Genomic DNA, 12957 nt, shown 5'->3' with positions numbered 1-12957 from the left:
TATAAGATATGTGGCGTTTCTTTTACTATTTGTCTCGTTTAGTTGTGTTATTGACATTTTTTGTTCGTGTTTCTACCTTCTTATTGGCATGTCTCGATATCAAGCTGTGAGATTTATATTTTTCCTTGCAATATATGAAAAGGAAAATCTATTATTGTCTCAACTTGCTAGAGAGAAAGATGACGGTGGAGAGTTTTTTAAAATAAAAAATATTGAGAATCCAGTATAGTCGTAGGATGCGAATAAAAAAGAAATGTTTGGAAACTAGTATTTATAAATGTGAAAGTTGAGTTTGGATTCGAATGAATCTTGATAAGATATTAATAGATTTTTCTCTTGAATTTACTTGGCGTTGAGACAATATGGTTAAACGAGAGAGATTCTACGAACGATCGATCGAACATATAAGATACTTGGAAGATAAAGACATACTAGCGACTGTTTCAAGTAAGGTGTACTCGAGAAATTAGGGGTGTGCCTTGTTGTTACAGTTGAGTCGAATTATTTAGGTTAGTTATGGACTTAAAATTTAAGAAGTTGGTTCGACCATGAATTGTTTTTTCATGCCATGCAATTGAGTTGAGAATAACTCATACAATATGCATTTAAATTATAGTAATTTAAGTAATAAATTTCCTATAGTTTGTATTAGTTGTATTTATATGGTCTTCATGGAAATTTACATATTTATTATTATTATAAGTACGAAAGAGTTTCTCATTGAAACAAGTATTTTATTCTCTTGATATAATTTTTTTTCGTTCTTAGTTGGTTTTTTTTTTCTTTTTAATGGAGGTTTGAACCTACAATCTTGAAGTACCGTTGAGTTATATTCATGTTGACGTTATTAATGTGGTTAAATAAAAAATAATTTTATATAAGTAAACTTGCCTATCACACATAAGCTCTACCCGTCCCGTATAAAATGTAAATGACAATATTACCCTTACAAAAAGAGAAAAACGACAATATTGGGTATTGTTTGTGAGAGTATTCCTTTTTTCTTTTTATTTAGTGTCTTTTTCACTTTCCAGTCCATAAGAGAAAATGAATGGGAATTATGGAAGTGGATCGAGGAATTTGTGGCCATGTGCTTTCCTTAAAATGCGTAGATGTGCGATCCACATGCCAAAAAGTTTATTTGGATAACGAAATTTACAATTGTTTCTTCATAGTTTTGAAAATCGAAATTTTGCTTCAAGTATTTTATTTAATTTTGCTATCTCAATTTTGTAGAAACGTTGTCGAAAATGTCAATAAAACGTTGATATTTGTGGATATTTTTGAAAAGATTATTAAAATCAATAAATTCATAAAAATAGATGCAAATTACATTAAATTTTTTTTAATTCAACAATTACGTGGATAGAGATTGACCCTATCTTTAAAATAGTAATACGTACTTTATCCACTTTTAAAAGAGACAATTACACAAAGTGCACAAAAACTAATATATATTTTCAAACACGGAATAAAATCAAAATTTCCACAAAAATATTATATTTTAAATCCACGTCAAACTAACTTTTTAAACTTATACTGTATTTGAAAGAGAAAAAAATGAAAAGTCAAAATCTATATAAGATTTTAAGCTCTCTGAGGGAAATATTTCTAAAAATTACTTAAATTAACCCATAGACATTTTATCGTTTTTTTAATTAGTTAAAAGTTTCTTTTGTATTTTGTCTAACTTTTTATGATACAATGAAATATCAATTAGTTGTTATATATCGATATCAAATCCACACATATATATATATATTGATGAAAATTTAATACTTTTGTAACGTGATAAATTATTTTATTATGCTTTATTAAGAACATAAAATATCTTATTTTCATGTTTTTTTTCCGTGACAAATAAGAGAGGATATATTTAAGTATTAGAAAAAAGTACGTGTAGGAAGGGATGGAAAAAAATAGAGAAGAGAATGTTAAGAAAAAATGCACACATTGTTACATTTTCGTGTCTTTGTCAAAGAAGTGTGATGCTAAGAGTTTAAAATGTCTCGTGGATCCTAATAATAAAAAAATTAGAGTGAGTTTGAAATGAATTTTGAAGCAAAATATTTATCTACCAGTATTATTGAAATAATTATTAATTTAGGGAGAGTTCAGTATAAATAGTTTAAATTGTTTTTAAAAATAAATATTGGGTGATAAAAGGAAATATTTTAAAAGATTCGAATTGAATTTTTTTTCTTTCCAAAATATATTTAACAAATGATTATTTAAAAATGACTTTATAGTAATTGAAATTATTGTATTTTAGGCACCCAATCAAAATATTAAAAAAATACAAAAAGAAAAAAACTAAAACGAGCATAACTCAACGGTAATTAACATATATCTCTAACCAAGATGTTGCAAGTTCAATCCCCCACCTCAGATGTTGTACTAAAACAAAAACAAAAAGAAAAGATTTAAACTAAAATATGGGCTAAAGTCACCTCTAATTAACAATCATGTTACATTATTAATTGGTCAAGTAATTGAATGACTCCTCTAATTATTGCTTTATTTAATATTCAGATTTTAACTACTTTGAATCATTTTCAGTTTTTAATTAATATTATAGTTCCTTAAAGACACAATTATATACTAGAGAACTTATAAACCAATGGAACTTCAAAAATTTTACATTGTATTCCAACCCAATTCAAACATGTTTGTAACTTGATCCATAAACTTCTAACCATATATTTTATTTTTAAATATTCTTCCTATTTTTTAATACTTATTATATCAATTTTAGTGTATATTAATACTAAAATGGGGAATTAATAAAATTATAGCCTTTGATCATATTATAAATTATAGAATATTGTTTGTATGCCCATAACATTTCTGAGTTTTGAATTTATTACACAAAGGAAAAAATATATGAATCAGACAAGAAATAATGGTGTGTTTGTGACCAATCATTCTGATGGATTTGAGTTTTGATTAAACACTCTGACTCAATCTTAGCTCCTATTCAACATTATCCATGCAACCACTTCATTGACCTCCAAAAACATTTATAATTGAGAACATTATATTTTAAATAAGTGAGAGGTGTGAAATCGTACCACTACGAGTGTATACTATTTCAAGGTTATAAAGGTAGATGTCGATGAAAATTTTAAAATCATAAATTTATGAAAATATTAGTGGTAATATTGATCCAATGTACGTCGAATGTCATAAGGTAAATGTAGGAAAATTATAAAAAAATTAATTCAATTAAATAATTCAAAATTTTACCATTTTAAATTAACTTAAAATTGATTATTATGGTGACAATCTAAACATAGCTCACGGGTTAAGACGACATATATCTCCAACTAAAAAGTCGTGAGTTTGAATCCTCATCCAACTGTTGTAAAAAAAATTATTATTATGTCTATATTAGTGATATTTTTTATAAACTTGACGAAAGTTTCGTGTCATCAAAAAGTCGTGAGTTTGAATACTTATCTACTTACCTTCAACCAAGCATAAATATAGTCACCTAACTTTACAAGGTTTTGTGCTAGAAAACACATGGGAATTAATTTTTAAAGTATGTGGCCATCTTATAGTTTGAACTAATTCGCTACTCACAATGACCTGATCGAATTGGGAGAAGTCACGATCCATAGAGACAAAATGGAGGACTAGTGCCAACAGTTTGGTGGGCGATTAAAGTCCCTTTCGGAGGCTTTGAGGGCTCCTAGTCTCTGTAGACCAATGAACCACTTATAATGATTTAGACACTATTTTTAATTTGGATATTAGGGCTACATTCGAGTATTTTCATAATGATTTAGAGATTTTTTTGTTAATTTATTGTCTGTGTTGTTAATTACCTCTTATTAATTTTCCTTTTCTTTTTGGCATTTATTTTTTTTACATGTATATATTTTTGTTATGCATACTTTCTTGTTAATTTGGTCTGTGTCAATTACCTCTTATTAATTTTTTTGTATTGATTTTTTACATGTATATATTTTCTGTTACCAATTATTTTTTATTTTTTTAACACATGCCCCTATGTAGCAGTATCACCAGAGTGCAAAAACTTTGATAAATAAGTTGCTTGTTGGTACTATTATTTTTTTAATATAATAAATAATGGTCAAAATATATAAATGAAGGATAACATTTTTCTCTTGTAGGTGAATTATTTAGTATTATTTAACATTTTTTATTAATCTCTCCACACATTTTTCTGACTTATTTTATTTTTTTTGTAAATTTAATTATTTAATTATTTTCATTATAGTAATTTATGAATTATTAAAATATTCATTAAGTAAATATTAGCCATTGAAAACTACTTCTAATTAGATTAGAACCCAACAACAAAGTATTTCTTATAACAGAAATTAAAATAAATACTTATAATAGTAGCAATTTTGATTAAAAACAAGTACTTCTAAAGAGAAAATAAAAACTTCTCAAAATACTCTCCAAATAATAGTCACGTCAACGTATATGTTTTCTTTTTCTTTTTTTTTTTTCAAAAAATAATTATCATCCACATTCTCATTCCCACCGCAGAAATTGATACTCTCCTAAATGTCTAGGTTCTTTTCACGAACAATCCTGCTACCTCGAGTTGGAAGACCCAATTATTATGACAACAAAAGCAGTACCAAAACTTCCTCGATTCCCTATATCGAAACAATTTGACTTGAAAGAATTAATTTTGGTTGTAAGAGCAATAATAATGGTGCTTAAATTATAAGGAGGGAAAAAAAGAACAAAAAAAGATTAGTAGTCTCAATCTTATTTTCTCCAGAAGACAAAATGTATAATAAATTAATAATGGAGTATTAAATAATGGGGGGGGGGGGGGGGGGGGGGGGGGGGGGAAATTAGGTTATGGGGGACGGCCCCCATTTTAAAGGACTTCACGGACCGTACCCTCAGCCGATGGTGTCGTACGACGATAAAATTAATTACGTGAGCGATGCAGCATTAATAAGGCGACGTGTCGTTTTGGACTGCTCTTTGCACCCACTCTGGGGCGCAACATTCTACAAGGATGGGCCCAATCCAGGTTGGACCACTTCGTTTTGTGGGCTCTTCGGCCCAATTCACGCGTCTCCCAAAACTTGTGGTTGCGACATTATCAAAATGTCAACTTGACACGTCACGCTGTGGGACTTTAATTGGATTTTCTTTTTTTCTTCTTTTTTCATTTTTATGGGGGCATTTGACTCGGTCCACCAATTCAAACGTCATCCTAAAATAGAGGTTTATTATTATTATTATTATTATTATTATTATTATTATTATTATTTATTTATTTTTGTTAAAATATTATTTTCATCATGGTACTTCAAAAATATTTGTATTTTAAAAATGACTATTTTAGTTCTTTAATTTCGTTTTTTATCACAATTTCAACACAACACTGTACTAAATATATTTTTTGAAATGTAACCCTGAATTTATAATAAAAGGTTTTTGTTGCGTGTATAATTTGCATTAAAATTTTACGATCAGTGACCAAAATGATCAATTTTTACAAATATAGAAATTAAAATAAATATTTTAAAAGTACAGGAACTAAAGTTAAAAATACATATACCAAAATAAAATAATGACCAAAATGAAACTAAAACTGATACTACATTAACCAAAATAACAACGTTGGGTTGTTTTTTAAGTTTCTCTAAACTTTGAAGCTAAAAGAAATAGTTACGAAACAAGTGTTCAAAGTAAAATAAAGATTTTACTGCGTCTAACTTTCACAGTTAGTCTCAGTTATTTTACATAATGTAAACCAACCAATTGATCGAAGTTAGTGAACGTGGTGGTTGGAGAGTCGAAGGGGAAGGTAGGTGGTGGTAAGGCAAGGGAAGACGATGGTGGGAGGGGGGCCAAAGTGAAACTTTTTTTTTTTTGGGTTGAGGGGATGATGGTAGTCAGTTTTTGATCATTCAAAATCAACTATAAACAAGGTCAATTTAGTCGGTTTAAATTAGGATGGTTGGTATTTTTTTTAAGGTTCTTTGGTAACGTTATCGTTTTTTTTTTCTTATTTTTTAATAAAGAAAAATATAATTGTCTTTGGTAACTATTTTTTTTCTTTATTTTTTAATTAAAATATTAAAAAAATTATTCCGTTAGAAATGAAAACAAAAAAACAAGAAACAACAACGTTACTAAACGAGCATTTATCGGTACCAAAAAAAAGTTTCCTTAGGACATTCAAAACCATGACAAGATTTTGCAAGATCCGAGATAGACTGAAATGTGATGTTAGAATTGCAAAACTACATTTCAAGATTGATCAAAATGTTGGGAGATGGATTTGAACCTATGTTGTATGTCATTGAAATTGTGTTTGGTAATAAATTATAAATCTGTGACACACACAAAATTATCAAAATAAACAAAAATCATTAGTAACAAAACATAGTTAAAAGGTAAAATCCAACAGTTGCTGCGTTGCATCAGTTAATTTATGAATTTATAAGAATATGGAAAAATATGTATTTGGTCAAACACGTATTTAGTTATAATGTTTTAGTACTAGTACTTATTTGTAACGATTTAATTTAATACTTTTATAATTTAAGTGTTATTAAATTTTTAATTGTAAGAAAAAATAACCGAGGTATAAAATATAGACAAGTTAATAAAACAAAAACAATTTTTTGAGTTAAAAAATTCAAGGTGATTAAATCATTTACAATAAACTCATTTTCTATGTTCCAATTAAATTATATTTAAATTTAGGTTAAGATACTACTTGGTCGGTGTACTTTTAAAAAGTGATCATTTTAATTTCTATTTACAAATTTGTCATAAACTCTAATGGAAACCAAATAAAGTTATGGTTACATTTTATGAAATATTATCGCGTTGAAATTATAAAAGAAAAAATAAAATTAAGGGATAGAATGGTGACTTTTTAAAAATAAAACCAAAACAAACCTTTCGAATATATAAGAACTAAAATTAAAAATAGAAGGATCAAAATAAAAATTTTAAAAACTCAAAATTAAAATGAATCAGAACCAAAATAATATTTTAGCCTTAATTTTAATAGATGTTAATATTTATGCCTTCTAAAAGCACAAGACTATTAAATAAATATATAAAAGATTCAAAATGTTGCAAGAGATTATTACTCAGCTTTGAAAAATCTATCACCTCAACAAACTCATCATCAAAAGAACATTTGGTTTCATAATAAAAATAACTAAATTAAGCGTGGCAGCAGAGGTCATAATTATCTATTGCAGCGATTAAATATGAGAAGAGATGAAATTTCAGGCCAAAGAGATTCCCGACTCGAAAATAAACATTGATCGATCGGTGACAATTACTCTACTTTTAACTGCTGATTTCTCTATCGACTTTCGTTCTCTTGGCGCTCGGCATTTCTGGCACACTACTACTACTTCTCTGCTGGAACACCGGGTCGTGCTGATACGAGCAATTAGCTCCATGTCGACATCCCCTCGAGCTGTTAAAATATATGCAAGGCTTCATTATCTTGGACTTCCCATCTCTTGATGGCTGGTTATGTAAGAACTCCTGGTTTGCTCCTGATGGCTGGTTGTGTCGGTTCCCAAATTGCGGCCGAGGGGGGTCGTCTTGTCGCTCTCCTCCATGTTGCTGAATCAAGCTTTTATAGTAACTCAAGTCCTTCATTGGAGGTCCAGTAGAGGGCAGGGAAGAAACTGGAACACCCCTTGAGGAAGAGTGTGGATTGGGGAGAGGCCCTACACTTGCTCCATTTGGTTGAGCCAAAAAATGATTACCCGATACAGGCGTTGCCGAGGCATTACTTTCTATCTTATGCATTTGTCCGAGCGATAGGTTGGGAGATGGTATTGGCTTTTGACTGTTGGTGACTGCACCTGAATCCACGACCAGCTGTTCAATCATTTTCGGATTGTTGAGGATCTTAACGAGCAGTTCACGGTCGATCGAGCTGCCTATCTCATTGCTCTTCACGAGCACACTGAGTGCTGCTGATGCAGCAGCTACAACATCAGGTTCGTTGACAAGATCCATACCAGCCATGGTGCTCCCACTGGAAGTAGAACACATTGAATTCGGCAAAATATGCAGAGACGTAGATGTACCAGCAGGAACGAATAGAGAGGGCTGAGCACTCATAAGGACAGCGGCTGGACTTGCGAAATCAGTCGAGGTCTCGGTTGTTGCATCTTCATCTTCAATAGGAGTAATGGGAATCAGAGGTGTCCGACTGTCATCGACATCAGTACGTTCTGAATCAGCTGCTATGGCAGGGCTGAATATAGATGCAAATCAAAATAGTTTTTCAGTATTAAGAATAACAAACAAACCAATGCCAAAAGAAAATCACAAGGAGCAAAGAAAGTAATCAACTTTGGAGGAATCGCAGACGCCCGAGGATAAACCGCTTCGAGTACTCTCATCTCTCTCTGATTTTCAACCTCTACCTCTTGGCTTTCTTCACCAACAACCACTCGCCATGTCAAATTCAGCACAAACTACGGGAATAAACATTAAAAGGAAAAGAAAGGGAAAAAGAACTGCCATGGGACAAAAAAGCATGAATTTCATGTTAAACTTGAAGAGCCATAGTTCCTAGTTCAACATTAAAAATCGAAAATTGGAATCACTACTTACCTTAGGTGGACATTGCCATTGATTTACAGGAATTTGTGAGAGCTTAATCTGCAGCTGATTCTCTGGATGAGCTACTTCAAATCCGGGAGGCAAAATGTCATCCGAACCAGAACCACTAGAATGCAAGAGCCACGACGTCTTTGCTTGAAGGTGATCTTGAGCACCCAACCCCACTTGGGAAGGACAATCCTCTGACAAAAACAGCCTAATCTGGAAAGGAGAGATGCATTTTATTAATCGGGGGAATTGTGCCGCACACTACTAGAAGAGCCAAACTAGAACCTGAACCAACCATACAAAATAGAACTCTAGTCCAGAAATAATAAGTCCCAACGAATAATTGCGAAAATTCCTAGACGCCACAAGTTTACTTCATAAAAGGATACATGTTACCTTTCAACAAATATGTTTATATAGTATATGTTTGAATGAAATTACAGGCTTAATATTTATAATAATATTAAATAATGTTACAATTATAAAACTTTTAGCTCACTAATATCAACAATTTATTAAACTTAAAATGTACATGATGCTAGCATAATATTATCATTTATTGAATTAGATGTATATACATAAAAGTAATACTGTAATTTTATTAATATATAGAATAACATTAATCATAGTCCTGTAACGTGTTATGGCTAAGCTTAAAATAAAAGAAACCATTAAATGTAGGTAATATTCTTGCATTCTTAAAAAGAGCATGCCTATGAACACAACATTTATTATAAAAAAAAATGACATGTACAATACAAGAAACCCTGATGTGTTAAATTTGACATATTCTCATAGTATTTAGGAATTTGATAGTATCACAACATTTACTAATAGAAATGCAAGAATATAGATACCAATAGAAACAAGAGAATTATATTGATAATGAATAAGAAAATACAAAAGGATACCCAAGTAATAAGAGGAACTCGACTTGACTTGGAACCTCCCTCTTAAGTAAACTCAAGCCTGAAGTGAACGACCCAAGCCATTGCCTGCCTTCATCCCCTCCCATTTCCTCTATTATAACCAGCTCCTACTAACAAACTTTTTGGCTACCAACTAATATACCCTTAGGCCTTAGTGTCCTATAACATTTCTAACATCCACCCTAATGGTACTCCTAACAGATGCATACTCTATACATGCCATTCTGATAGTTTATTGCTATTATTGTGCAAAACTTAAAGCATTCTAACCAAACAAACGAGTACTTGTGCTATTTTACAAAAAAGATTGAGCAGCCTCGAGGCATGTCCCTTGAAGAATAGAAGGGTACCCCTCAAGGTACTATGAAGATGCCTTAATCTAAATAGAAAATTAGGAACAAAAATATAAAATGATGTATTATAAAACATAATGACCGTACAGAAGTATTAGAAAGAATCTCATGTCCACAAAATGTCACTTTCTTAACTAAAGATTCTAAAGGTTATTCTCAACATTATCATCACAATGGTAAAGTGAAGAAAACTATTTCTTAACTTCAGTCATCAGTGTTCTGTAGCCTAAGTGGTAAAAGAAATAATGAGCTAAATTACATACATTAGTGGACTTCAATATCTTGAGGAATAGGGTGCTGAATGACATTCTTCCTCAATCTAATTACATGAGGTGTATGTTCCCAATCCATTGATTTCCATCACATGATTGATTTAATTTTAAACTCAATAGTTGAAATGTGACATAGAAAATTCCCATTTACCACTCTATTCCCAGGATATTAGAAATTTGGGGCAAAACCAGAACCAAGCCACAAGAATTAAAAATATATTCTTCACAGAGATAGCCAGTGAGTAAAGAAGAATAACTGTAAACCTCCAACAAAAACAGCAAAGGTTCAAAACACACATAATTCAAGGTATAAACGAAACTGTAAACACGTTTAATCAAATTAAGCCCTAAAAACGCCGGGTTTGAACAGAGGAAATGTAGTTTTATACCTGACGGAGATTAACATCTGAAGCCCATGAAACTCTTCTCCCTTTATGCAATCCTCCTCGCATATTTACAGGAAGTAAACTTCCTTCCTTGCTTCAAAACTTCCACCGGTTCGGTTAAGGGACGGAATTCGATTCCGATGAGAATGGAAACCCTACTGCTATCTCTTCGAATCGAATCAGGAACGGAATTCAAAGTTTTAAAGAAGAAGTATCTTCCCTCATTACTTAATCGAAACGTATCGACGAGCTATGCAAGGTGGAATTGCAGAAGGCTGATCCAAATTTGCATGTAACATAAACAGGACAGAGAGATCGAAAGAAACCCTAGATCCTCTGGTTCTGGCTTTCCCTCCCGGCTACAGCCAATCCAGCCTCAAAATTTTCTTTTGCCTTTTTGTTTTCATATTCTGAGTAAACATAATATTGTGTTTAATTTGGTGTGTAGCACAACAAAAATACTCACTCTTCACCCTAATAAAAAATTTAGTTTTTTTATTTTTCAAAAAATATATAAAGTATTTATTTCCTACCTCTTCCTCCCACTTATTTATTTTGCTTATTTTGATCCTATTAAACAAAATGTTAAAAATTATAAAATTATGGTTACATCTAAAATATATATATATATAGTATTGTGTTTAAATTGTTATAGAAAAAATGAGATTAAAAAATAAATAAATAAGCTAAAATTGTCGTTTCTAAAATTACAATAATCAAAACTTTGAAAGTAAATTGATTAAAATGAACTAAATTTTAAAGTAAAAAAAAAAACAAAATAAACTAAAGATGATAATATAGAAATAAAAATAGTATTTTAACACTTACTTAAACTTTCAAAATGTCTATTTAATAATATTGATATAATTCAACTTCCGACCTAATTATATATGTTTACGTTGAGCTATGTTTCCGTTGTTTTCTAGAAAGTTTAAAAAAAAAAGAAAAAAGAAAAAAAAACACACACATATATATATGTTAGGTCTTCATAAAATATTTTAATTAAAAAAATCAACAGCAATGATTGGAATGATTTACATGCTAATTCAAAATCCAACATGTTCGCAACAAGCCATAAAAGTTTTTTTTTTTTTTTTTTGAGAAATAGCCATAAAAGTTAATTGTTTATTTGATCTCAACTTTAAAATATTTTAATTATATTGAACCAGATAAACAAAACATATATAAATATATAAGGGAGTACACACAAAAAACGATAAGAAAGAATTGATAGACAACCGACATAATACATTTTAAAATAAACCTTTTATATCATATCAAATTACCAAATAATAATGTTTTTTTTAGTACATGTCAATGATATCATATAATAATGCTAATGAAAAATACTTAATTAAAATTGAAAATTCAAGAAAATAATTACATTTTGTTTTTCAATTTTATAGCATAAATGATATAGTAATAGAGACCAATAAACTTTACAAATTTATTTAAAATTTATGGGGTCATTAACATATGTTCTACACAATTACATTTTGAAATTCATTACCAACGATTTAAGCCCCGTGTGATTCGGCATCATTTTAACACAAATTCGTATAAATATATTTTAAATATATAATATATTTTCTTTTCTTTTTTGGCGTTATACTGCTAAGCGAGCACGGGAAACTTTGCTATGAACTTCTTCATATTAATTTAATATATTTTTAATTGCATTTCGTTTATTGAAGTTAAAATATTCTTCTATTTAAGATGGTTCTGAAGTTATACTAACAATTAATTTTTAAAATAAAAGCTAAAAATTTGAAATACAATATATTATTACTTGTTTGATTTTCTTTTTCTTTGAGACATTACTTGATGAAAGTATCTTTTCGAGAAGAAAAGAAACAATTTTATAAGTTAAAAAATCAAGCAATAAGAAAAAGTAATAAGTTGGTTTCATCTCTCTTCCTCTACTTTCAACCCATTCATTTTTGTCTCTATATTTTCAATACATTCATTTTCGTATCTATACATTCAAAACATTAGTTTATATATTTTTAGAAAACAATCATTTTGATTCATGCTTGCAAAATTTTAACACAAATTCTATACCAACAGAAATTCTTTAATATAAAATTATAACTACATTTCAATAAATATATTGAATATAGCGTCATGTTGAAATTAATATAAAAAAAACGTAAAACTAAAACTATCACCTTTTAAAAGTAAAGGGACCAAAATAAACATCTCAAAAGTACATGATTAAAATAGAAAAAAAATTGAAAGTACAAAAACGAAAATAAAAAAAATAAAAAATAAAAAAAAATTGTGTATATTATTCCCGATAAGGTTGTGTAAATTATAAGATTGTTCAAGGGCCCAATCACCAACCTGTCAAATCTACAAAGATATGACTATCAGATTACAAGTTTATTTTATTTCTAGAGGGCTCAAGAGCAACACT

At 29.7% G+C, this 12957-nt stretch overlaps 1 protein-coding gene across 2 annotated transcripts; it reads right to left on the bottom strand.

The window, feature by feature from the left end:
• Positions 1-7147: 7147 nt before the first annotated feature.
• LOC111014012 (Zinc finger C-x8-C-x5-C-x3-H type family protein) lies at positions 7148-10957 on the bottom strand. 2 transcript variants are annotated; one of them, XM_022288605.2, is made up of 4 exons: positions 10545-10957; positions 8605-8814; positions 8341-8465; positions 7148-8242 (listed from the first exon to the last, which is right to left on the bottom strand). In XM_022288605.2, exons 1-4 carry the CDS (start codon positions 10605-10607, stop codon positions 7315-7317), a joined length of 1326 nt encoding a protein of 441 aa, XP_022144297.1. In that variant the 5' UTR covers positions 10608-10957; the 3' UTR covers positions 7148-7314. The 2 variants fall into 2 exon arrangements, with proteins under 2 accessions (XP_022144297.1, XP_087984325.1); XM_088128199.1 differs by having other exon boundaries at positions 8605-8809.
• Between the last annotated feature and the right edge of the window lie 2000 nt (positions 10958-12957).

This window comes from Momordica charantia, assembly GCF_013281855.1.
Source record: "Momordica charantia cultivar OHB3-1 chromosome 8 unlocalized genomic scaffold, Mcharantia_2.0 BLBB01000008.1, whole genome shotgun sequence".
In the NCBI taxonomy this organism is placed as follows: domain Eukaryota; kingdom Viridiplantae; phylum Streptophyta; class Magnoliopsida; order Cucurbitales; family Cucurbitaceae; genus Momordica; species Momordica charantia.
The sequence above is the reverse complement of the archived record's forward strand: the minus strand, read 5'-3'. Positions and strand labels throughout refer to the sequence as shown.